At 37.2% G+C, this 25,591-nt stretch overlaps 1 protein-coding gene across 12 annotated transcripts in view; it reads right to left on the bottom strand.

Moving 5' to 3' along the window:
• The window catches only part of ZZZ3 (zinc finger ZZ-type containing 3), a 109,510-nt gene that overhangs the window by 23,485 nt on the left and 60,434 nt on the right, over positions 1-25,591 (bottom strand). Inside the window, exon 1 of one of the 12 annotated variants that reach the window (XM_082354926.1) lies at positions 25,319-25,423. The exons of the other annotated variants lie outside the window; for them this stretch is intronic. Coding sequence (XP_082211052.1) covers positions 25,319-25,326 — 8 coding nt within the window. The 5' untranslated portion in view covers positions 25,327-25,423. Of the gene's footprint in view, positions 1-25,318; positions 25,424-25,591 lie in introns of those variants that run through there. 12 annotated transcript variants of the gene reach the window in all.

The raw sequence follows: 25,591 nt of genomic DNA, 5'->3' as shown, positions 1-25,591 counted from the left end.
AAACTAATGGGGAAACTATTCTTTAATTAATTAATTTATTTATTTATTTTTGGCTGCTTTGGGTCTTCATTGCTGCACACGGGCTTTCTCTAGTTGCAGCAAGCAGGGGCTACTCTTCGTTGTGGTGTGTGGGCTTCTCATTGCGGTGGCTTCTCTTGTTGTGGAGCATGGGCTCTAGGCACATGGGCTTCAGCAGTTGTGGCACACAGGCTCAGTAGTTGTGGCTCGCGGGCTCTAGAGCACAGGCTCAGTAGTTGTGGCGCACAGGCTTAATTGCTCTGCGGCATGTGGGATCTTCCCAGACCAGGGCTCGAACCTGTATCCCCTGCACTGGCAGGTGGATTCTTAACCACTGCGCCACCATGGAAGTCCCTGGGGAAACATTTTTAAAAATCTAAACTGAGGGTTATTCTGCCCCTAAAACTGGCTTGATTATTCAGTCATTAAATAGTGTCACTAAAGACCCCACCATCACCAAAAATAAAAAGGAATAAAAACAAAGCTATTCTAGATCAGGAGTCTACAACCTATGGTCTGCCTGTTTTTTTAAATAAAGTTTTATTGGAACATAGCTACCCTCATTTGTTTACACAATGTCTATGGCTGTTTTCTAGCTACAATGACAGAGTGGAGTAGCTGTAAAGTGGAGTTGATCCCCAAAGCCTAAAATATTACTATCTGCGCCTTTAGGGAAAAGTCTGCAAGGCCCTGTTCTAGATCAAAAGATACAGAGACATGACAACCAAACGTAATGCATAATCTGAGATTAGCTCCCACAGAGGGGAAAACGGACATTTGGGTGTATAGATGGAAAATTTTTAATATATTGCTGTTTGTATCAGTGCCAAACTGGTGTAATAAGGTACTTAACGTGATGCAGGAGAATGCCCTTGTTTTTAGGCGACATATACTAACATATACGGGTGATAAGTCTACAACACACTTTAAAACAGCTTAGCAGGCACTCCCCTAGCGGTCCAGTGTCTGCGCTCCCAATGCAGGGGGCCTGGGTTCGATCCCTGGTCAGGGAACTAGATCCCACATGCCACAACTAAGATTTCGCATGCCACAACTGAAAGATTCCGCATGCCGCAACGAAGATCCCACGGGCCTCAACTAAGACCCGGCGCAGCCAAATTAACTAACTAATTAATTAATTAATTAAAAACTGGCTTAGCAAAAAGAAAAGTTTTATAGTATATGAGGTGGGAATGAAGATGAGGGGGAAAGAGTAGCATGATTATTATTAGCTGGAACACTAAGCTTGATTAAACACACTGAAAAAAACTAGAGGGAGTATCATGACATAATAATAAATCTATTAATTTATACTGTAAGAAGAAAAGGAAAAGGGGTATACGAAAAACTTACAATCAGATGACTTAACCAATGTTTTCACATGTGTGCACAAATGCACACTTGTATGCATTGTGAGTAGAAGGAAATAAGAAAAAGAAGAGCAAGATTTATTATAGATTTTATTTTCAACAGGACAAAGTTATGTAAAGCAAATTGGCTCTCAAAAATAACAATAACATTTTAACAAAATTTTAAACAATAACAAATTTCATCATAGCAATCTACCAGGGTAAAACAATTGAGGGAGGAGCCTCAATTTACTCTAACTATACAATTATCTTAACTAAGTGTGGCATTTTCTACTGTCTGCAAAATATTGAGCTCACCAAGTATATACATGATTGAACAGAAATTACTTTTATGAAAGTAGAACACATGGTTTTTAAAATTATTGTCTTCCTTCACGAAGGATTTGAAACACTAAAACTACAGGATTTGCAAATTCAATAATTCACAAATGGTCTTTCTCACTTTTCATTAGAGAATGATCAAAAAGACTTTTATGAAATTCTGTGTTAAGACAGAAACTAATACCTCAGCTCCTGATAGTATATCTTTCCAGATATAAAGATCAACCCTGTATTGAAAACAACTAAAAATGCTGAATTAAAAACAAATAAAGAGGGACTTCCCTGGTGGTACAGTGGTTAAGAATCCGCCCACCAATGCAGGGGACACGGGGTTCGAGCCCTGGTCCGGGAAGATCCCACATGTCACAGAGCAACTAAGCCCATGCGCCATAACTACTGAGCCTGTGCTCTAGAGCCTGGGAGCCACAACTACTAGGCCCACACAACCGTGTGCCGAGAGCCCATGCTCAACAAGAGAAGCCACCACGATGAGAAGCCAACTCACAGCAACGAAGAGTCGCCCCTGCTCACCGCAACTAGAGAAAGCCCACGTGCAGCAACAAAGACCCAACACAGCCAAAAATTAAAAAGATAAATAAATAAATAAAATAAAAATAAATAAATAAATTTAAAAAAACCATGTACTTTTTTATTTTAAAAGCACAGAAAAACCAGTAAGATACTAAGACTTTTTATTAACAGGCCAAAATCTAAGTGAAGGCATAAACTGGGAGAATCAAATGCAGCACAACACCACTTTGGCCTTGAGGGCAGGTACTTCACTTGGTCAGGGAACAGAAAACAAAGCCAACAAGGTAGGAAGTCCAATAAGAGACCCTCTCCCATCAAGGTGTGACTCTACCCCCCTCACTCCCACCACCCCACAGGAGACTTGCTTTGGGACTCAGGAACCAAGTACATAAAAATTTCAACCATAAAAAGCTGTTACCACAGATAGTCCTTGTATATATTTGCTGCCCCAAATCATATTAACTGTGTGGCCTAAAAGAACTGAAGCCATGACTATCATTTAAAGCCGTCATTCTGGACTGGTATACACACACCCATCCCCACCAACATACCCACAGAAGTGAACGCAATTTTCTTGGGAGGAATACAACTTTATTGCTGGCCTCAAAGATAACTAATAAATAATTTTCCAAAGAAAGTGAACAGCTCACATTTTAAAATTATCAAGCATACAGGAAAACTAGACACAAAGAATAAGAATAAAACACAAGCTTGAAAATAGCTATAGGGAATAGGAAACTACAAAAACTGAGTATATAGCTTTGAAAAGGAAGCAAATTAAAATTCTAAAAATATAATAGTTAAAACTAAAAGCTTAACAGGCACAAACTTTGGCTTCCAGAAAAATGTAGATTACGCAAATTCAGAATAAACCCTTCATTGAAGACAAGCTGAAAAAAAATATGTAAAAACTCTGAAAAGCATCAATGAGCTAACAGAATCATAAGTATTATCAGGTCAAGATCCATGAGAAGACAGAAACCAGAAAGTGAAACTATGTTGTGGGGCGCTTTTGCCCAGAAACAATTTACTGATCCAGAAGAGGAGATTGAGAGACTTCTGATAGCTTAAAATGGAAGAAGATCAAGCTGGAGTCTAGGGCCTACCAAGGGTGAGGCTCTGGGAAATCAGCTTATGCTCTGGCCTGGGATCCTGAAGGGCTACACCCTAGGAATAAGGGTGAACAGGAAGTAAAAGGCCCTCTCAAAGAAGACCAGAATATCTTAGTTTGTAATTAACTAGTAAGGCTGAAGATGCACATACCCCAAGACTCAGACATCCCATATACAGGAATGTAACTTCAAGAAACTCTCAAATATACACAGCAGCATATATTTGGGGCAGCCTTATTCATGACAACTCCAAACCAGAAACATCCCAAAGGTCCATCTAAGCAGAATGGATAAACTGTGATAAGGGTATACAATGGAATACTATACAGCAATGAAAATGGACAAACTACATCTATTTATACAACACAAATGAGTATCACAAACATAATGTATCACAAAAGAATACTAAACTACATTGTTTCTGAATACATACATAGGTGGTAAAACCTTTTAAAATAGCAAAGAATGATTTTCACAAAAGTAAGACAGTGGTTATCTCTGAGAAGAAGAAGGGGGTGTAACTGAGGAACTATTCACAGGGGACTTCTGGAGTGCTGTCAATATTGTATTTCTTAACCTAGATTGTGGTTAAACAATTATAGGCTTTTTGATTCCATAACTACTCTATATCTGTATGTAAATACTTCATTACTGTTATATGCATGAGATATTGTACCTTTTTTTTTTTTTTTAAGGGAAAGTTTTCTAGGGAGACAATGTTGCAGAGAGATCACTTCTACTCTTTTCTAACTATTCAGGATTCACATAGGAGTCCTACTTCAAGTCCAAGCTCCATCAGCAACTAACTATGGGACCTTATTCAAGTCATTAAAAGTTGGGCCTTAGCTTCCTCAGCTATAAAATGAGAAGAATGGACCTGATCAGTGATTGCAAAAACTTTTTTCAAAGTGAAACATTCTAGGATTATAAAACACTTGTTCAATTCTGGTCAATCATTATTTTATGTTCTTCCTGAGTTAAAAATGGACTCATTTTATACTGTACACATAAATACAGCATTAAGTCACTGTTGACTTCATACAGAACATATCTAAGACTTGGGTTCATCAGCTCTGCCCATAGTGAGGAGTAAGTGCTCTCAAAGGAGAAGGTATTTTAAAAGATCTAAGGAGTAAGTTTTCCCTACAATGCAATGATACATTAATGGCTTTTCTCTCAAAGAAGCTACTTCCAAAAAGAAATTACCTGGAATATGGTGGCTGTGGTTTATGAAGAGACTGGCTATTCCCTAAATCACTGAATAGTATACTTCCTGAAGATGGGAATTGTTAGGTACACCTATCCCTCTAGTTTTTAAAATATATGTCTTACCTCATTTATTACATTATACAATCCTTGAGAGAAAAGCCATTTTTCTACTTCTTTAATACTGTCCCATAGGATATTAAGGTTCACAAGACATAGAAAGTGCTCATAAAGATGAAAACAAATAAACAAAAACCACAAGAGAAAATGATCTGAATAGTTATTTGGATGGATGGCTTTTCAGTGGTTAAACAACTGTCTACAGAACACTGTTTCAATGGTGTATATACGTTCTTGTGATTTCTTTACATATGGTAAAGGTACATATAGCCTCAATCCTTTCAACAGTTAAGACTCAGATGAACACACAAAAGGTATACTTAAGCAAATTCATGGATGACATGAAGCTGAGAAGGACAGCAAATACTTTAGATGAAAAAAAGTCAAGATTAAAAAATAACAAGCAACTTCTAGAAAACTAGACACGAAGAAATTTAACTACATAAACAAAAAATCTGGAATTGAACTACAAAATAACCAGACAAGTACAGGATGGCATGAAGTTGCCTTAACAGGCATAAAAAACTGCGAGCCTCCCAGTTGATCCTAAGTACAATTATGAGGTTGAAGTGTGAAGTGGCTGCTCAAAAACATATATTAGCTTGAACTTGTATGAACCCATTCAAACACTTAACCAAGCATGCTCAGTGTACAAAGAGCACTACATCAGCTGTTCCTGAAGGATACAAGTATAATCGACATGCAGTCCTACCCTTAAGACCATTACAATTTAAGTAAGAGGGTGTTCATATGTATATTGGTAGTTGCTTATTTAAATACTGAAAAAACAAGAAAGCTTATAAAATTCCTAGTCAATTCCTAAAATTTGCAAGAATTATAGTGATTAATGTACTGTAAGAGAAAAACACATAGGTAAAAGTTGACTAACCATGATGAGCTTATAAGCATGAAATGAACAAAGTTATCATTCCTGGGAAATCCAAACAATATTTCATACAAGAAGCAAAAATCAAGTTGAATCCTGAAAAATATGTGGTATTTTTAAGGGAAAAGGGAAAAGGAGGTTAAGATATTATAGACAGAATAAATAGCGCAAGAGAAAGCACAGCAGCAGGTTAAGTGTGTGTTAAGTTGAGAGAATAGTGATAGTATGAAGAATATAAAACATAAGGACAAGTTGAAAACACAAAATAAAAAGTCTTTAAATGACTACTAGAAAGAGCTGTAGATCTGATGGGACAAAGAGATATGGTTTCTAGTCCCATTCTGACAAGCTGTGGTCAAGATCAAATCTACTAGCCTGTATCATATCAGGCCTTCAGTTTCTTCTTGTACTGATACAAAATAAGACTTTCTAAAATCACTTTCCACTTCTGTAATTCCCAGAAAGTACCACTTGAGCATCTATATTCAAAAATGCAACAGAAAGCAACTGGAAGTTTTGAACAATGATATAAGAAAGCATTTGCATTTGGAAGGCTAACACGGCTGCAACGTGTAAGATAAACTTGAGAGAAACGAAAATGGCAATGGAAACCACATAGAAAGCTATGTGGCTAGTGTATAACATTACATGCTAAACACCGTATTTTACACTGACATATACCCAGAAGTTTTTAACCAGCTAGGGTTCTGAAAAGTTAAAAGAAAGTAGTTGGCAGAAGACAGCACATTAAAACTGTCTTCAAAATATGAGAGCTTGTTACGTAGAAAAGGGAAGAGACATATTCTAAGTCACCCCAAGTCAAAATCACATCATTCAACAGAAGTTCTAGGGAAGAACTTCAAAACAAGGAAAGATTTCATAAAGCAGTGAGTTCCCTGTCACAAGATAAGTTTAAATAGATACTGAATGATCACCATCAAAGGACACTGTACAGGTGTTATAAATTTGGCAGAAGTTTGGACTAGGCTTTCTTTCATCAAGGACACTCCAAAATAAGTTTCTAAAGATACTAGAAAGAGTGTTAAAAATAAATTTCTTCAGTCTCAAAAGGCTATATGTTATGATTCCAATAGTATTACATTTTGTAAAAGATAGAACTACAGACATAGTAAAGAGATCAGTAGTTCCCAGAAACTCAGGGGAAAAGAGGAGGGTTGAGTACAGGACACAAAGGTAATTTTTTTTTTAATACCAGTGAAATTATTCTGTATGGTACTGTAATGTTGGATCCATGACATTATGCATTTGTCAAAAACATATAAAACTTTAACGCATAAACAATGTACCTTAATGTATGCAAATTAAAAAAAATCATTTAGTAGGTCAGGGGACCCTAGGAAGGAATATAAACTGTGACACAAGGATCTAACTGTACAATAAATGCATGAAACAACCTCACTAAAGCGGGTAGAAGGAAAAGGTCCTGACCTAGGTAACTCTGGAAATGAGCAGCATCTCAAGGACAAAAGGTAAAAGGAACTTCACATAAGCACTATATTCTGCTTGACATAGTTATTTCCCATAGAAGTAAGAGTTAACTATTCTAATACCGCTATACACATATAATGGAATTAAACAAATAAATGGGTGGTGGATGGCCAGGTTTGCTAGTGCTGGAGAATTTACAGAAAAATAAGGGGAGGAGCTAAAAGGATCCATATGGTAATATAATGAATTCGAGATAGAGTCAAAGTATGAACTCATGTTTAGCTTTGTATATATACAGATGATTACATATAGAAATATTTATAGATATGTGTATATACACAGGTTAGTAAACACACATATATTTTCTTGTCAGCTGAGACGGATAAATAAAAGCAACAACAACCCCAGCAGCCAGCACACAGAACCCAAATATTGACTTCTAACACTGTTCTGCAATGAAGGGAAATGGGGTTCCTTACAGAGAAGGCTGATTCTAGGACTGGGGCAGGAAATACACAAGTTGAATCTGGAGTATTTTAAAGTGTCAGAAAGTAAGAAAGTGCTTGAAAAACAAACAAACAAATACATAGAACAAAAATACACCACCTTAATGGGACAGAGGAGCCAACAGAAAGGTTCCCAATGGCCAAAGCTGGAACAATTTGAGCAATAAAATAGAGTGATACTAAATTATACCCAAAGTATGAAAGTAAATATTTATGAGTCTATACTTATATAAATATAAATAAATGACTGAAGGAAGAATGAGGGAGAGTGAGGAGGAGGAAGCGAGGGGGGAAAGGAGGAAGGGAGGGAGGGGGAGGAAGGAAGGGAGGAAGGGAGGGTGGGGGGAGGGAGGGGGGAGGAGGGAAGGAAGGAAGGAAGGAAAGAAGGAAGGGAGGGAGGGAGGGAGGAAAAAAAAGAGAAAAAAAATCTCCCATGTAGAAGATTTCCAAATAATTTATGGAGACACTCTGCCCTCAAGGAGAGAGAACATAACTCCCCACTCCTTAAGTGTAGGCTGTGCATAGTGACTTCTTTCCAAAGAATAGAGTACGGAAAGTGGAGAGTAACCTTACAGTGGAGAAACCTGACAAATACTACCAGGTGATCAAGGTCAACAACTGCAATAAATCATAGTAATAGTATATCCCTTGGGAAGAGCTAAAATTGCCATTATATGCAGATGACATGATACTATATATAGAAAACCCTAGACTCCACACAAAAACTACTAGAACTGATCAACGAATTCAGCAAGGTAGCAGGATATAAGACTAACATACAGAAATCGGTTGTATTTCTTTACACTAACAATGAAATATCAGAAAGGGAATGTAAACAAACAATCCCTTTTAAAATAGGATCAAAAGAAAAAAAAGTACTTAGGAATAAACCTGACCAAGGAGGTGAAAGACTTAAATGCTGAGAATTTTTAAACATTAATAAACATTAATAAAGGAAACTGAAGATGATTCAAAGAAATGGAAAGATCCCATGCTCTTGGATTGGAAGAATTAATATTCTTAAAGTGGCCATACTACCCAAAGCAATCTACAGATTTAATGTGATCCCTAACAAATGACCCATGACATTTTTCACAAACCTAGAACAAATAATCCTAAAATTTCTATGGAACCATAAAACACCCAGAATTGCCAAAGCAATCCTGAGGAAAAAGACCAAAGCAGGAGGCATAACCATCCTAGACTTCGGACAATATACAAAGCTTCAGTAATCAAAACAGTGTGGTATTGGCACAAAAACAGACACATGGGGCACTTCCCTGGTGGTCCAGTGGTAAAGAATCCACCTTACAATGCAGGGGACGGGGGTTCGATCCCTGGTCAGGGAACTAAGAACCCACGTGCCACAGGGCAATTGAGCCCACGTGCCACAACTACTGAGCTCACGGGCCCCAACCAGAGAGCCTACGTGCCGCAAACTACAGAGCCCATGAACTCTGGAGCCCAGATGCCACAACTACAGAGCCCACACTCCCTGGACCCTGCACGCCACAACTACAGAAGAGAAAACCTGTACGCAACAACTAGACAGAAGTCCACATGCCACAACGAAGAGGCTGCACGCCACAACAAAAAGATCCTGCATGCCTCAACGAACATCCCGCAAGCCGCAACTAAGACCCAACGCAGCCAAAAATAACAAATAAAATAAATAAATAACAAATCTTTAAAAAAAAAAGACAGACACATGGATCAATGGAACAGAATAGAGAGCCCAGAAATAAACCCACACGCATATGGTCAATTAATCTTTGACAAAGGAGGCAACAATATACAATGGAGAAAGTCTCTTCAGCAAGTGGTGTTGGGAAAGCTGGATAGCTGCATGTAAATCAATGAAGTTAGAACACACCCTCACACCATACACAAAATAAACTCAAAATGGCTTAAAGACTTAAATATAAGACATGACACCATAAAACTCCTAGAAGAGAACATATGCAAAACATTCTCTGACATAAATCGTACCAATGTTTTCTTAGGTCAGTATCCCAGGGCAATAGAAATAAAAACAAAAATAAACAAATTGGACCTAATCAAACTTACAAGTTTTTGTACAGCAAAGGAAACCATAAACAAAATGAAAAGACAATCCGAGAAAATATTTGCAAATGATGCAAATGACAAGGGCTTAATTTCCAAAATATACAAACAGCTCATACAACTCAGTAACAAAAAACAACCCAATTGAAAAATGAGCAGAAGACCTAAACAGAAGACATACAGATGGCCAATAGGCACATGAAAAGATGCTAAACATCGCTAATTATTAGAGAAATGCAAATCAAAAATACAATGAGGTACCACCTCACACCTGTCAAAATGACCATCATTAAAAAGTCTACAAATAAATGCTGGAGAGGGTGTGGAGAAAAAGGAAACCTCTTACACTGTTGGTTGGAATGGAAATTGGTACAGCCACTATGGAAAACAGGATGGAGGGCCCTCAAAAAACTAAAAATAGGGTTGCCATATGATCCTGCAATCCCACGCCTGAGCATATATCTGGAGAAAAACATGATTCAAAAGGATACACGCACCCCAATGCTCCTTACAGTGCTGTTCACAATAGCCAAGACATGGAAACCACCTAAAAGTCCATCGACAGATGAGAAAGGATACATGCACCTCAATGTTCCTTGCGGTGCTGTTCACAATAGCCAAGACATGGAAACCACCTAAATGTCCATCGACAGATGAGAAAGGATACGTGCACCTCAATGTTCCTTGCAGTGCTGTTCACAATAGCCAAGACATGGAAACAACCCAAATGTTCATCGACAGATGAATGGATAAAGAAGATGTGGTACATATATATATAGTGGAATACTACTCAGCCATAAAAAAGGAATGAAATAATACCATTTGCAGCAACATGGACAGACCTAGAGATTATCATACTAAGTGAAGTCAGAAAGAGAAAGACAAACACCATACGATATCACTTATATGTGGAATCTAAAATATGACATAAATGAACTTATGTATGAAACAGAAACAGACTCACAGACATAGAGAACAGACTTGTGGTTGCCAAGGGGGAATGGGGGTGGAGGAGGGATTGGGAATTTGGGAATAGCAGATGCAAACTATTATACAGAGAATAGATAAACTATTATATAGAGAATAAACAACAAACTCCTACTATATAGGGAACTATATTCAATATCCTGTGATAAACCATAATGGAAAAGAATATGAACAAGAATATATATATGTATAACTGAATCACTTAGCCATAGAGTAGAAACTAACACAACACTGTAAATCAACTACACTTCAATAAAATAAATTTTTTTAAAAACTAGTATTTCCCTTGGTATGAAATGACAAAAATGGCACTTTACCTCTGTGGTCTTCCTCCCAAAAACCCACAACCCCAGTTTAATCAAGAGGAAAACATCAAACAAATTCCAATAGAGAGGAATCTATAATACTCCACTGGTATCCCTCAAAACTGCCCAGGTCATCAACAAGGAAAGTCTGAGAAACTGCCACAACCAAGAGAAGACTAAGGAGACATAAAAACTAAATGTAATATGGTATCCTAAGTGGGATTCTAGAACAAAAAAAGGACATTAGTTAAAAATTAAGGAACTCTGAATAAGGTATGGACTTTGGTTAATAATAACATTGATTCATTAATTGTAATAAAGGTAACATACTAATGTAAAATATTACTAATGGGGGAAATTGGGTAGGGAGTGATGGGAACTCTCGGTAATATGTTCTTGATTCTTCTATAAATCTATAAATCTTTTTAATAAAATAAATTTCTCAACCTTCCCTATAGCCATTATTCCTTTACTATCTTGGAATAGCAAAAGGGAAAGTATTTGGTTGAAGTATGTATTTAAGATTCCACCAGTTGAAATATCAGAATTTAAGACACCCCATCTAATTATTTTAAAATTAAAAATTTTATGTTAGCAAATTATCATTTATTTTGGGTTAAACTTTACCACATAGAGGAATCATTTTAATGATTCTAGAACTTGCCAAGTTATAAATAATTCTCAGCTGCTATCTCTGCTCCATATATTTGTTGAAAACACCTTTATAGTATTAATTTATTCTGCTTAAGAGTGATCACTGCTAGAGTATTTCAAATGTAAAATCTTTGTCCAATAAATCTAATCTCTAGACCTACTACAGTTATTCAACTTAGGCTACTGAGTAAGCACAACTCTAGTCTTTTAATTTTAGTGCTTCACCATAGTAGTGACATTAAAATAAACACCATTATGCCTGACCTAGCTACTACATACTCTTAAAAAACACATTCTGGGGACTTCCCTGGTGGCACAGTGGTTAAGAATCTGTCTGCCAATGCAGGGGACATGGGTTTGAGCCCTGGTCCAGGAAGATCCCACATGCCGCAGGGCAACTAAGTCCGTGCGCCACAACTACTGAGCCTGCGCTCTGGAGCCCGCATGCCACAACTACTGAGCCCACATGCTGCAACTACTGAAGCCCACATGCCGAGAGCCTGTGCTCCACAACAAGAGAAGCCACCGCAATGAGAAGCCCGCGCACCGCAATGAGAAGCCCGCGCATCGCAACAAAGAATAGCCCCCGCCTGCTGCAACTAGAGAAAGCCTGTGCACAGCAACGAAGACCCAACGCAGCCAAAAATAAATGATTTAAAAAAATAAAAAATACATTCTGATGGGGAGGCTGCAGGGAGGAAAAGTTTAAAAATAATAGTTCTTCCAGTTTAATAATGGTAGATGTTTTATAAAACAGTATTAGGGACTTCCTTGGTAGTCCAGTGGTTAAGACTCTGCGCTCCCAATGCATGGGGCACAGGTTCAATCCCTGGTCAGGGAACTAGATCCCACATGCCACAACTAAAAAAATAAGATTCCACATGCCACAACTAAAGAGCGTGCACACCACAACAAAGATCCTGCATGCTGCAACTAAGACCCAGTGTAGCCAAATAAACAAATAAATATTTTTTAAAAAACAGTATTAGACCAACTTTAGCATTTACAACACAGTGGTTCGTAAAGTATATTTATGAGTGGTAAAAAATGTATTTAGGTGTATATGCATCTGTTAAGAACGCAATTTACATAAAATTTTAAAATCACAAGATGGAATAAAAATTTTTTTACTTCTGTATTGATATTGCTACCTTATAATCTCAATATACTACTATTAACTTTACTCTTTGCACAGCTATTGTTACCTTCCTTGTAACTCTCATTTCATGAATATTTATTGAGTATATATTAGTTATGTTAACATATGTGATCATATTTATCCTTGATCAAAAAACGTTTGAAATAGGTATTATTACCACGTTACAGATGACATAACTAAAACTTGGAAATACAGGTAGATTCCTGCCACAAAATTCTTTGCATAATATCATTTACACAACATAATTTATGTGTAATATTGAGTTTAGATTTCATACACTAGGAAAATTAGCCTAAACCAAAAACTCAGAAATTATCCAAAACCTAACATGAGGCCTTAATTTCCTGCTCCATTTAAAATATAACAGAATAGTAATAAAATTAGCCTATTTAACAACTCTTCCTTTTCCTACTCATCTACTAGTACAAATATTAATTCAATAACAACACAACAGAGAAGAAGAATATCAAGGTTTTTTTTATTTAAATGTATCATAAATAGAGTAAACAATGTTTTAACTCAAACATGTCATTCATAATAAAAAAAGAGGTTTGACAGTCTCAAACAGTTGTACAAAAATACCTGCCCCTTCCCCAAAAGGCTTCATTATGTATGTTCTCAATGTGTAGGTAGCCCCCGAAAGAAGTGTAATTTCTAATGTGTTTCAAAAGGTATTTCCATTAAGGTTTCATCAAATATCCTGAAGATACAGTCATTCTTTCAATGGTCTCTACAATAAAAGTTACCAGATTTCTCTTTTCTGAGTCTATCTTAGTACCTGGAAACTGGCCTAGGATAGATCTAGATTGGAGTCTACAATCTCTGTCTATAATACTTTAACCACAACAAAAAAAAAAGCATGACAGTTAAGCTATATTTTCCTTGTCTCATCACTTTTTGTTTTATTTGGGTCTAACTTAAATAGAAGGCTTAAACAAGCTTCAGATATATTTCTATACTCTGATGCCAAAGTACGGTTTTTAACATAGTTTTTCTTAGTTCCAAATACTTGAAGAAGCAGCATGATTGCATTCCGTTTTCATTAACTCATTCACCTCCTACGCTAAAGTACTGCATTAAACACTCGGGATACAAAGGGCCTCTTCCTATCAGAGGTACCAGTCAAGGGGGCAACACAAATAAGTAAACAGCCAATTACAACATGGGGTATGAGTGTTGTAAAGAGGAATGCACACAATATAGGAGGGCTTTGAACAGAGGTCTCTGAGGGTCAGGAAAAGCTTCCCAAAAGAAGTTCAGCTGAGACCAGAAAGAAGAAAGGGAATTAGCTGGGGAAGAGGTGTAGAGGGAAGAAGAGTTCAAGAATTTTTCCAACCAAACAGAAGGAACATTATGCAGAAATGCTTCTAGGCAAAGCACAGAACCTAAGACCAGAAAAGAGGTTTGGTACGACTGGGAGTGAAGACAGAGTTGAGGCTCGAGAGGAAGAATGGGATCAATCACACACGGCTCTGTAAAGTCAAGACTGAACTTGATTTTAAGGGCAATGGGAAGCTCTGGAGAAGTTTTAAAGCTGAAGGAAAAAAATGTTGCTTTTTACAAAAACCATTCACACCAGAACAAGGAGAATGGATTAGAGTGGAGCAAGACTCCAGAAGGAGACCAATTAATGAGCTCTTGTTGTAATAACCCAGAGGAAAGACAGACTGCATTAAGGTAGTGGGCATGGAGAAAGAATGAGGTAAGTAGGTAATTTGAGAGATTTATATGGTAGGTTCTATAGCACTTGGTGACTGCCTGGACAAAAGAAATATTCAAAAACAAAAAAATTTCAAGAAGGAGGGCCAGTGAAGCCAACTTCTAATTTTTAAAAAAAATCTAAGGTAAAAGGCTATGTCCACTAGATTTCATACAAGGAAATCATTAGCAAGTCACTTCAGTGGCGCGCTGGGAGGTTGAAGCTAGACTTCAATACTTTAGGATTGAGTGAAAAGTTAACAAAGGAGAAATGGGAAAAAGAATCAATTTATTCAAGAAATTTAGCTGTGAAGGGGAGAAAGTAAGTAGTTGAAAGGTATTTGGGAAATGAAAAGACAATCTTTAAATCAGGAAAGACTTAAGCATGTTTAAATGCAGATGGGAAAGGGACCATTAGAAAGGTTGATTCTGAAAACTCAGTTGAGAGTAGTAACAAATAGAGCAAGGTCTCTAAAAGAAAGTAAGAGGGGATGGGACCCGACTCACTGGTAGAAGGCTTAGCCTCAGGTAGGAAAAAGAAATCCCTTCACTTTAGAGTCTGTTTTTCCTCATCATCATCACCATCATTTTGTATTGAAAGCTTAGCACTTCTAAGATATTATGTTAAGCTCTTTACAACCGCTGGCAGCCCTATATGTATTACTACTCTCTTTTTGCAGATGAGGAAACAAAACTTCAAGGAGGTTAAGTAATTTGCCCAAGGCTTCAAGTAGTGGATTTGAACCCAGCTAAGCCTCTCTGACTCCCAAGAGCATAATCAGTGCACTATACTCTCACTCATGAAGGATGGGTACAGATGCAGATAAATGTGGAGCAAGATGTTGACTGAGGTAGCAGTTCTGCTCCAGTGCCTTTTGTTCCCCCATGAAGTAGGAAGCCAGGGTATCTGTGGAGTGAGGTGCTGGTGGCTTAGTGAGAGTAAAAAAGATTTTAAAAAGTCATGAAAAAAAAGCTGATTAGGGAAAAATGGAAGGTACATACCACCTGAGAGGCCCCCAACTGTAATTGCAAACCATAAATTTACAGTGGTACCAGTATGCAGAAGTATGTGACCTTCCTTCAGTAGGAACAAAGGAAAGGCAATGGGAGAGGGGAGGAAAAAATGTTGGCAAGAAAACTATGCAGTTAAAGATCAGGGAATCCAAGGCAGATAACAAAAGGAAGCAAGGACAGATAAGGGCAAATACAGAAAACGTAGAGTTGTTAAGTAAGAAACTGTATATTCTTCTATGTATTTATTTGCCAATTATCAGCTGTCCATCTATTCTGGGACAATTACTGGGGGAGGAAAACAAAAGGTAAGCCATATACATATACACTGCAATCACATCTCAAATGTTATGGAAAAGTAAGAGCTTCATAAACATTCCTGAGATATTAAATAATTAATTGAGACATTGCAGACATAAGAATGGTGAAAGGGAACAAAATACCTGGAAGAACTGAAAGCAAGCAAGACTGTCACTAAAATACAATTGGGATGGAAATGGGTAGTGGCTTAAAATGTGTCTCCCTACACTACTATATATAAAATAGATAACTAATAAGGACCTACTGTACAGCACAGGGAACTCTACTCAATATGCTATAATGACCTACATGGGAAAAGAATCTTTTAAGATATATGCGTAACAGATTCACTTTGCTATACACTTGAAACTAATACAACATTGTAAATCAACTATACACCAATTAAAAAAAATGTAAAGGAATACATTAAATAAATAAATAAATAGATAGATAGATAGATAGATAGATAGATAGATAGATAAAATGTGTCTCCCTAAACTCCTCCAGGAAAGAGACCAACTCTTACTCATCTTTACATATATGGTTTTGCTAAGACTATTCCAAGCTTACAGCAGGCACTCAACAGATGTTTGCTGAACTGAATTACGTCAGGGCAAAGCAACAGCAGCCCACACTGCATGTTTGTTGATTAATAAAATTAATTTTAAAAGATCTATAGCCGTGAATCAGTGTGATACACCACATCAACAAATTAAAGAATAAAAACCACATAATCATCTCAACAGATGTAGAAAAAGCTTTTGACAAAATTCAATACCCATCTATAAAGACTCTCCAGAAAGTGGACATAGAGGGAACATACCTCAACATAATAAAGGTCATATATGACAAACCTAGAGCTAAAATCATACTCAATGGTGAAAAGCTGAAAGCATTTCCTCTAAGATCAGGAACAAGACAAGGGTACCCACTCTGACCACTTTCATTCAACATAGTTTTGAAAGTCCTAGCCACGGCAACCAGAGAAGAAAAAGAAATAAGAGAAATCCAAATTGGAAAGAAGAAGCAAAACTGTCACTGTTTGCAGATGACATGACAGTATATACAAAGAAAACCCTACAGATGCTACCAGAAAACTACTAGAGCTCATCAATGAATTCGGTCAAGCTGCAGGATACAAAATTAATACACAGAAATCTGTTGCATTTCTATACACTAACAACAAAAGACCGAAAGAGAAATTAAAGAAACAATCCCATTTACTGTCACATCAAAAAGAATAAAATACCTAGGAATAAACCTAAGGAGACAAAAGACTTGTACAGTACTCTGAAAACTGTAAGACGCTGATGAAAGAAACTGAAGATGACACAGACGGAAAGATATACCATGTTCTTGGATTGGAAGAATCAACATTGTTAAAATGACTATACTACCCGAGGCAATCTACAGATTCAATGCAATCCTTATCAAATTACCAATGGCATTTTTCACAGAACTAGAAAAAAAAATCTTAAAATTTGTATGGAGACACAAAAGACCCAGAATAGTCAAGGCAATCTTGAGAAAGAAAAACAGAGCTGGAGGAATCAGGCTCCCTGACTTCAGTCTATACTACAAAACTACAGTCGTCAAAACGGTATGGTACTGGCACCAAAACAGTAATATAGATCAATGGAACAGGATAGAAAGCCCAGAAATAAACCCACGCACCTATGGTCAATCTACAACAAAGAGGCAAGACTATACAATGGAGGAAAGACAGTCTCTTCAATAAATGGTGCTGGGAAAACTGGACAGCTACATGTTAAAAAATAAAATTAGAACATTTTTTCACAGCATACAAAAATAAACTCAAAAGGGATTAAAGACCTAAATGTAAGAGCAGATACTATAAAACTCTTAGAGGAAAACAAAAGCAGAACACTCTTTGACACGAATCACAGCAAGATCTTTTTCGATCTGTCTCCTAGAGTAATGGAAATAAAAACAAAAATAAACAAATGGGACCTAATGAAACCTAAAAGCTTTCACACAGCAAAGAAAACCATAAACAAGACGAAAGACAACCCACAGAATGGGAGAAAATATATGCAAACAATGCGACCGACAAGAGATTAGTCTCCAAAATTTACAAACAACTCATGTGGATCAATGTCAAAAAGACAAACAACCCAATCAAAAAATGGGCAGGAGACCTAAACAGACATTTCTCCAAAAAAAAAAACATACAGATGGCTAAGAGGCACGTGAAAAGATGCTCAACATCACTAATTATTAGAGAAATGCAAATCAAAACTACAATGAGGGGACTTCTCTGGTGGCGCAACGGATAAGACTCTGCGCTTCCAATGCAGGGGGCCTGGGTTCGACCCCTGGTCAGGGAACTAGATCCCACATGTACGCCACAATTAAGACTTTGCATGCCACAACTAAGAAGACCACGTGTCACAACTAAGGAGCTGGCGAGCCACAACTAAGGAGCCCTGGAGCCGCAACTAAGGAGGAGCCCACCTACCGCAACTAAGGAGCCCACATGCTGCAACTAAGGAGCCAACAAGCCACAACAAAGGAGCCCACCTGCTGTAACTAAGACCTGGTGCAACCAAACAAATAAATAAATCTTAAAAAAAAAAAATACAATGAGCTATCACTTCACACCAGTCAGAATGGCCATCATCAAAAAATCTACAAACAAGGGCTTCCCTGGCGGCACAGTGGTTAAGAATCCCCCTGCCAATGCAGAGGACACGGGTTCGATCCCTGTCCAGGAAGATCCCACATGCCGCGGAGCAATTAAGCCCGTGCGCCACAACTACTGAGCCTGCGCTCTAGAGCCCGCAAGCCACAACTACTGAAGCCTGTGCGCCTAGAGCCCGTGCTCTGCAACAAGAGAAGCCACTGCAATGAGAAGCCCGTGCACCACAAGGAAGAGTAGCCCCTGCTCGCTGCAACTAGAGAAAGTCCGCGTGCAGCAACGAAGACCCAACGCAGCCAAAAAAAAAAAAAAAAAAAATCTATAAACAATATGCTGGAGAGGGTGTGGAGAAAAGGGAATCCCCCTACACTGTTGGTAAGAATGTAAATTGGTATAGCCACTATGGAGAACAATATGGAGGCCCCTTCAAAAACTAAAAATAGAGCTACATATGATTCAGCAATCCCATACCTGGGCATATATCTGGAAAAAAATATGGTTCAAAAGAATATATGCACCTCAATGTTCACTGCACTGCTGTTCACAATAGCCAAAACATGGAAGCAACCTAAATGTCTACCAACACATGAATGGATAAAGAAGAAGTGGTACATGTATACAATGGAATATTACTCATCCATAAAAAAGGATGAAATAATGCCATTTGCAGCAACACAGATGGACCTGGAGATTATCATAATAAATGAAGTAAGTCAGACAGAGAAAGACAAATATCATATGATATCACTTATACATGGAATCTAAAAAGAAAAAAAAATGACACAAATGAACTTATATACAAAACACAAAGAGACTCACAAACTTAGAGATCAAACTTTTGGTTACCGGGGGAAGGGTGGTGGGGAGAGATAGACTGGGAGTTTGGGCATGACATGTACATACTGCTGTATTTAAAAAAGATAACTGGGCTTCCCTGGTGGTGCAGTAATTAAGAATCTGCCCGCCAATGCAGTGAACACGGGTTCGATCCCTGGTCAGGGAAGATCCCACATGCTGCGGAGCAACTAAGCCCGTGCGCCACAACTACTGAGCCTGCACTCTAGAGCCCACTAGCCACAACAACTGAGCCCGCATGCCACAACTACTGAAGTCCACGTGCCTAGAGCCCGTGCTCCACAACAAGAGAAGCCAACACAATGAGAAGCCTGTGCACCACAACGAAGAGTAGCCCCCACTCACCGCAACTAGAGAAAGCCCATACGCAGGAATGAAGACCCAATGCAGCCAAAAATAAATAAATTTATAAAAATAAATAAATAAAATAAAATAGATAACCAACAGGGACCTACTGTATAGCACAGGGAGCTATGCTCACTACTCTGTAATAACCTAAATGGAAAAGAATTTGAAAAAGAACAGATACATGTATATGTATAACTGAATCACTTTGTTGTACACCTGAAACTAACAGCATTGTTAATCAAATATAATCAAAAAAAAGGATCTATAGTACTGAAGCACCAGCTTTAACCAAAGGTAATTACCCTAGCACTGAAAGACTTGTGAGCCCTAAATCACAATGCCAGTGACCAACTCGGATTTCACCTACACTTAATTAAGAACACTTAATAAGTCAAAATAGATGCTGGTCATACACAATCATTTATTTTTACATGATTTATGAGCATGATTAACAAGCTACTGTGATTTTTTTTCACCCCATCTTTAAAATAGTTCTAAATTAATTAGTTAAACCTAGGACTCTGAACATGGCAGATAAAAATTACTATGTCTAGGAAAAAAAAATTTCTTAAAACTAGAACCATCTATTCATTCAAGAGCCTGCCAATTCAAGTTTCAGCTAGGCTAGTAAGACATTAGAAAATCGTATTTGTAAGAATAATACCTATTTTTAAATTAATCATAACAAATCCATGTAACTTGAGTTTGCATTTTTGTTGTGGTCTTCAAATGTTACTGCATATTAGCTGAAGTGTTCCAGAAAACTGAAAGATTTCAATCGTTTCTTAGAATCAAAGAAATGATGGAAGATGTTCTCAAGGACTTATCTCTTTTTTCAGTAAATGAGTATTAACACAAATGAAGACTGAGGGAAACTATATCTGATAATTTACAGACATTTACTTATTACTTGCTCTTCAAAGTTTAAGACCAAATCAATAAAAATATGATCAGAGTGCAACATGTTACCATAAAACCACTTCTCACATAATGCTATTTGGACTGGCCCTTTAAAATTCTATGCTGCCTGTCATCTAATGGCTTATAAACAATATAAGAATTTTTTAATATTATTGTAGATTATAATAGTTATGCTTAATAAATGTCAGAAGACATCTTATTATAGATGCCAAATTAAAGATTAGCACTCACTTTTAAGGGTCATAAAAAGAAAAAAGGAAAATACATGTTCTAAGTTTAAAAGTTTTTCCCCTAAAAATAAATTTAACTTTTTTTAAAAATTTAATTTTATTTATTTTTTATTTTCTGGCTGCATTGGGTCTTCCTTGCTGTGCGCGGACTTTCTCTAGTTGCAGTGAGCGGGGGCTACTCTTTGTTGCGGTGTGCTTCTCATTGCGGTGGCTTCTCTTTGTTGCGAAGCACGGGTTCTAGGCGCGTGGGCTTCAGTAGTTGTGGCACTCGGGCTTCAGAAGTTGTGGCTCGCAGGCTCTAGAGCACAGGCTCAGTAGTTGTGGCGCACGGGCTTAGTTGTTCCACGGCATGTGGGATCTTCCTGGACCAGGGCTCAAACCTGTGTCCCCTGCACTGGCAGGCAGATTCTTAACCACTGCGCCACCAGGGAAATCCAAATTTAAAATTTTTAATGAAATATTTTAATTGAAAAACCAATCTGAAATTTCTCTTTTTAAGTTGAATGATTAAAAATTAGTAGGGAATTCCCTGGCGGTCCAGTGGTTAGGACTCAGCATTTTCACAGCCGTGGGCTCAGGGTGGATCCATAGTTGGGGAACTAAGATCCCCCAAGCCGCAGCACGGCCAAAAAAAATAAAATTAGTCTCAGTATTGAAACTTTTAGATAGGTTCTAAAACTATCCTATATTTAGCAGTGATTTTCAAACCTGGCTGAATATTACAATCATTTGGAGAGCTTTTTAAAAAAGAGAGAGAGAGGGGTGATTGAGATTCCACAGACTAAATCAGAATCTCTAGGGCAAGTCTAGGCATTCATGTATTTTTAAAACATCGTAAGTGATTCTAATGTGCAGCTCTATTCTGCTACATTGTATCAATCCTAAAAAGCAATAAAGATTCATTAAGAATTATCAGTATTAGGGACTTCCCTGGTGGTGCAGCGGTTAAGACTCCATGCTCCCAATGCAGGGGGCCCAGGTTCGATCCCTGGTCAGGGAACTAGACCTGCATGCCACAACTAAAAATCCTGCATGCCACGACTAAAAATCCTGCATGCCGCAACTAAGACCTGGCACAGCCAAATAAATAAATAAATATCTTCTAAAAAAGAATTATCAATATTAGAAAAGAAACTACTATTTACAGTTGAGATGAATGAATGAAACAATTTAACAACTAAGGGGCAAAGATAATGTATAACTGCAATACAATTTTAAAAAATTATTTGTGAGCTAGAGATTGTCATACTGAGTGAAGTCAGACAAAGACAAACATATGATATCACTTATATGTAGAATCTAACAAAAGAGTACAAATGAACTTATTTACAAAACAAAAGTAGAGTCACAAATATAGAAAACAAACAGGGTTACCAGGGCTAAGGCGGGGAGGGATAAATTGGGAAATTGGGATTGACATATGCACACTACTATACATAAGAGATAACTAATGAGGACCTACTGTATAGCACAGGGTACTCTGCTCAATACTCTGTAATGGCCTATATGGGAAAAGAATCGAAAAAAAGAGTGGATATATGTACATGTATAACTGATTCACTTTGCTGTACACCTGAAGCTAACACAACATTGTAAATCAATTACACTCCAATAAAAATGTTTTTAAAAAATTATTTATGAGCTAAATTTAAGTCTTTACAAATCAAGAAAGCAAATTTAGGCAGTGTCATGTACCAGAAGTAATATCTCTAGTAAGCTATGTGAGAACAGTCAACTCACCAATCCCTTATGTTCTACACCCATTCCCTGGATCTCTAACCTTGCTGTTTGCTTCTGAATGCAAATATGTTTGAATTGAGGCTTCCCACATCTCAAAAACTTTCAATAAGCATTTGATAGTATCAGCCCTCATTCCCTTTACAGTTAGACATACATAGTCTTATGCCTCCTATGTTGTTTCTGGTTAAAAAAAAATTTGAAGAATACTTGTGTTTGTTATAGACCAGCTCTTTCTCCATTTAAATTATATACACACACAATATTTTTTTAAGCTGGAAAATTTTTCACTTACATGGCTTTGACTGAAAAAAAACCTAAAGGCAAAAATATAATCTGTTTAGAAAATATTAGCCTGTATACTAAAAATAGAAACATCATTTATTTTTCTTAGCTAAGGGAAAACGAAAATTATCCATGCCAAGAAAATCAGTATTTACAGAGTGTGCCCTTATTTTAAAAGTGTCTGACGATCTTTACTTCTACCGCCTTGTTTGGGTTATAGTTGGCAAGTTCTACCTTCATCAGTAAATGACTAAAACATCATCTAGCTGCTGTTTAAAGTATTGGTCTAAACACACAATCCCTAATATAACAGCATGCAGGAATAACTCTTCCATCTCTGAAGAAATTTGAGTATAACTGATATTTCTCTTAAATAGAAGCTTGTTTTCACTTGCATTTAGCTGAATTATACTTTTGAAGTCCTAACCATAGAATAAATTTGTGAAGACCAGGTATTAAATAATGTAATAAATACCTTGATTTTATTAGAATCTTTTAAAAGAAAGAAAATTCCTTATTCTCCACTGCTATTCCTTCCACTTCTTTGGTGGGGAGACACAAAAACTAAAAGAAATGTGGTATACACTAATTGGGATTCCGGAACTAAGGAACTCTGAATGCAAAGTGTTTAATATATTTTATATATATTATATATATGTTAATTGAACTATATTATATACAATTAATAAAAATGCATCAATTCGCTAATTATAACAAATATACTTCCATAAGATGTTAACAGAGGAAATAGTGCAGGGCGTATGGGAATTCTCTGTACTTTCTTCTTAATTTTTCTGTAAATCTAAAACTGTACTAAAAAATAAAGTCCATTTAAAAAATTTTGGAGAAGTTTATAGTTTCTTCACTGAGGTGGTAAAATTTGACTAGCACACCCTCAGGACTGTTATGCAGACCAAAATAATAACAATAGTAACAATTTTAAACTTTTATAAGAAATTAAGAGTAGAAAATGCCTGGTCTGAGAGTCAGGAAACATGGAACAAGTGGCAACTCTGCCACTAATTTTGCAATCTTGAACATGACTTATCTTTTCTGGTCTAGGTTTTTACACCTATAAATTTAGAGGGATAAAACAGCCTCTGAAACCATTATCATCACACCAACTGTAAAGTGTTAGAATAAATCTCTTTATCCAGTAGGTCATAATAGTAAACAAGCAATTTTGCTGTTCCTCTAAAGAGAAAAATAAAAGCCAGGTTTAATTACATGGATGATTAGCATAATAGCTGCCACTTCTACAACTAGGAGCTGACTTTCACCACGCTGAACCCTAGATCTAGTCTAGTCATTTATTAAACGATTTATTAACTAGTTATCTTCATCCTAAAGTAGCAAAGAATTAAAAATAACATGGACGACTGGATATAAAAATCAGATGTGAGTACAGTCTTCAAAGCAAAGAGAAATAGGGCTTCCCTGGTGGCGCAGTGGTTGAGAATCCGCCTGCCAATGCAGGGGACACGGGTTCGAGCCCTGGTCTGGGAAGATCCCACATGCCGCGGAGCAACTGGGCCCGTGAGCCACAATTACTGAGCCTGCGCGTCTGGAGCCTGTGCTCCGCAACAAGAGAGGCCGCGATGGTGAGAGGCCCGCGCACCGCGATGAAGAGTGGTCCCCACTTGCCGCAACTAGAGAAAGCCCTCGCACAGAAACGAAGACTCAACACAGTCATAAATAAATAAATAAAAGAACGTGAATTTCTTTAAAAAAAAAAAAAAGCAAAGAGAAATAAAATGAAGAGGGAAAAAAAAAAACCAAAAAAAACCCAGAAGAGCCCAGGGTGTGCCTAGCTAGCTTCAAGTTCCAAATCCCTCACAATATTTATGTTTATCTACTTTCATATCAAAACATAGCTTCAGAGTCTAACCATGGGCAAGGGACCAGAAGTTATAATCCACTTCTAATATTAGAGAAGCAAGCAAATGTAAAAAGAACATTCATTCTTCAAAGAAGCCTTAATGCATGGGGCGGCAGGAATGACTGCACAGCATGGCACCGACAGTAGAGGCATCTACAACCATCAGTCTCCACAAGGGTGTAACCCCAGTTGCTCCCTCTTCTCTTTCTCTCTTTGCTTTCACAACTGATGATCAGCAGACCAAATAATTCAAGAAAGCCTTCTTTCTACTTAACAAAAAAATGGCACCACCACCATCACAGTACATGAACTTAGGGTAGTCAGAAAGGCTGTTCAAAATTAAACAGATGCAGAACTATATAGAATATAATCAAGGAGTAGGATGGTCTTTACAGAGTATTATTTCCCAGAATTTTTTACAATGATGACTAGAAAAATGAGACAGAGGAGGTGGGGAGAGATCCATAAAATATTCTGAATCTTTAACAAAGACGGTAATGATTAAATCAATGTGAAGAAACTACATCATGTACAACAAACCTGGTCCCACCTTCAAAGAAACTCACAATCTAGGAGAGAAGATAGTGATAGATGATGCATATGCAAAATGGCTATAAAGTTTTTCTGAAATTCTTCAGAGCCAACTTCATTAGTCACATTAGGTTCAGGTTAGTGAGGAATGAAAGAACATCAGTTTCATTACTTACAATTTCATTTCTGACACAAAGTATATTTATTTCTCCATGTTGTATTTCTGTACCAAACCTGATTAAGAAACCAAGTAAAAATTAAATATCCTTCAAAAATAATTGCCACTGAGGATATTCTGTAAGCTGTTACAAACTGAGTTCCAAAAACATTTTGAGCATGATGGTTGTTGAGTCCAGTAAAGTGAGGCACTGATATCTGTAAAGTGAAAGATGTTCTACTTATTTTTGCTTTTTAAATAAAACTTAGCAAATCAGTAGTACTACCTTATA

Source organism: Balaenoptera borealis, assembly GCF_965194805.1.
Source record: "Balaenoptera borealis genome assembly, chromosome: 1".
Classification (NCBI taxonomy): domain Eukaryota; kingdom Metazoa; phylum Chordata; class Mammalia; order Artiodactyla; family Balaenopteridae; genus Balaenoptera; species Balaenoptera borealis.
This window is presented reverse-complemented; position numbering and strand designations above follow the sequence as displayed.